This window comes from Candida orthopsilosis (assembly GCF_000315875.1).
Source record: "Candida orthopsilosis Co 90-125, chromosome 7 draft sequence".
Lineage (NCBI taxonomy): Eukaryota > Fungi > Ascomycota > Pichiomycetes > Serinales > Debaryomycetaceae > Lodderomyces > Lodderomyces orthopsilosis.
In genome coordinates this window covers 624436-626130 of record NC_018301.1, presented here as the reverse complement: position 1 = coordinate 626130, position 1695 = coordinate 624436, and the positions used below count along the sequence as shown (strand labels likewise).

Here is a 1695-nt window from a genome sequence, read left to right as displayed (position 1 = left end):
GTTGTCAATCGTATACTTAGGGATGATCCTAGCAAAGGATCCATGAATAATCGTCAAGCTATTGGCCCGAAGAACCTATTCAAGAGTTTCATTGATTATGATTTGTGGCCGATTTATGCGATTGGACTTATTGCTTATATCGGAATGGGAACATTTCAGTCATATTTTACCCTTATGAATAGACAGTTGGGATTTTCTGTTTTCGATACCAATTTGATGACAATTCCATCCTCAGTACTCCATATTGTGTTTTTGTTGCTCATTTCATGGTTTTCTGAACGAGTTGGCGAGAGGAGCTTGGTATGCACTATAGCTCCATTGTACTCAACACCCCTCATTGCTGTTATCAGATGGTGGCTGGGGTCAGGTAAACAGATTTGGGCGACGTGGGTCTTGAACACTTTGTACTTGGGACAGCCATACATTCATGCCATTTGTGTTGCGTGGGTGTCACGAAACTCCAATTCAGTTCGAAACAGATCCATATGTTCTGCTTTATACAATATGTTTGTGCAATTGGGTAATATTATCGGTAACAACATTTATCGTGAAGACGATAAGCCAATGTACAAACGAGGAAACATGCAGTTGTTTGCTATTACATTGACTCTCATTCCAGTTTTATTGTTAACTAAAGGGTACTACATTTGGAGAAACAAGAGGAGAGACCAAATTTGGAATGCGATGAGTGGAGAGGAGAAACACGTTTATAGAGAAACTACAAAGGATGAAGCTAACAAAAGGTTAGACTTTAGATTTGATCATTAGTAGGTTAGTGAAAGATGAACAATCTATATTTATCGGGATATTAAATAAGTGGTAACCTGCGACAATTGTAAAGCTAAAACTTCATTCGTATCTTTGGTACCCTATACGATACGAATAACAAGCTAATTAATTATTCGAACTTATTGGAATTCTTTATCATGCTCTACAACAAAAGTAGCCTGCCTTTGTGTACAATACTTTTAATCCGAGATATTATGACTTGGGTGCAGGAAAAACCAATCCCGCGTTGAAAATTTTACTCCGCGTAATAACTTGGATACGCCAAATATGGCTCACAGATAATGCCTCATTCGTTCTACACTATTCTAAGAGCCACGAACAGCTTGCATTGAGAGTTCTAGTGCATCTGTATACTATCTGAACGTCGTTTCGAGGATGATTATAAATAGGTGAGGAAACCTCCTCCTAATTGGCATCTTTAACATCTACAACGGAATCACTTCCTACAAACACAACTACAAACAAAAACATTCAAAATCAAACAACAACGACAAAATGGCTAGACCAAAGGTTTTATTAGTTCTTTACGCTGGTGGTAAACACGCTCAAGAGGAGAAGAAGTTGTTGGGTGCTATTGAAAACGAATTAGGTATTCGTCAATTCATTGAAGACCACGGTTACGACTTGGTTGCAACTACAGACAAGGACAAAGTTGGCTCTGCATTTGACAGCAACTTGGAAGATGCTGAGATTGTCATTACAACCCCTTTTTACCCAGCCTACTTGACTAAAGAAAGAATCGCTAAGGCACCAAAATTGAAAATTGCTGTCACTGCTGGTGTTGGCTCTGACCATGTTGACTTGAACGCTGCCAATGAAAGAGGTATTGCAGTCTTGGAAGTCACTGGATCCAATGTTCAATCAGTTGCTGAACACGCTGTTATGACCATGCTTGTTTTGATTAGG

General features: G+C 39.1%; 2 protein-coding genes across 2 annotated transcripts in view; both read left to right on the top strand. All coding sequences in view use genetic code 12, as the record gives it.

The window, feature by feature from the left end:
* CORT_0G03090 (allantoate permease) overlaps positions 1-768 on the top strand; it is a gene marked incomplete at both ends in the record, with an annotated part of 1626 nt that extends 858 nt beyond the window's left edge. Inside the window, one exon of the mRNA XM_003871063.1 lies at positions 1-768. This exon is cut by the window's left edge and continues 858 nt beyond it. Within this exon, the coding sequence (XP_003871112.1) occupies positions 1-768 (768 nt within the window).
* Positions 769-1284: 516 nt separating this feature from the next.
* Positions 1285-1695, top strand: CORT_0G03080 (hypothetical protein; the record flags this gene model as incomplete). The annotated part of the gene is made up of 1 exon (XM_003871062.2): positions 1285-1695. A coding segment is annotated over one exon (411 nt), but the record flags the coding sequence as incomplete, so codon positions are not given.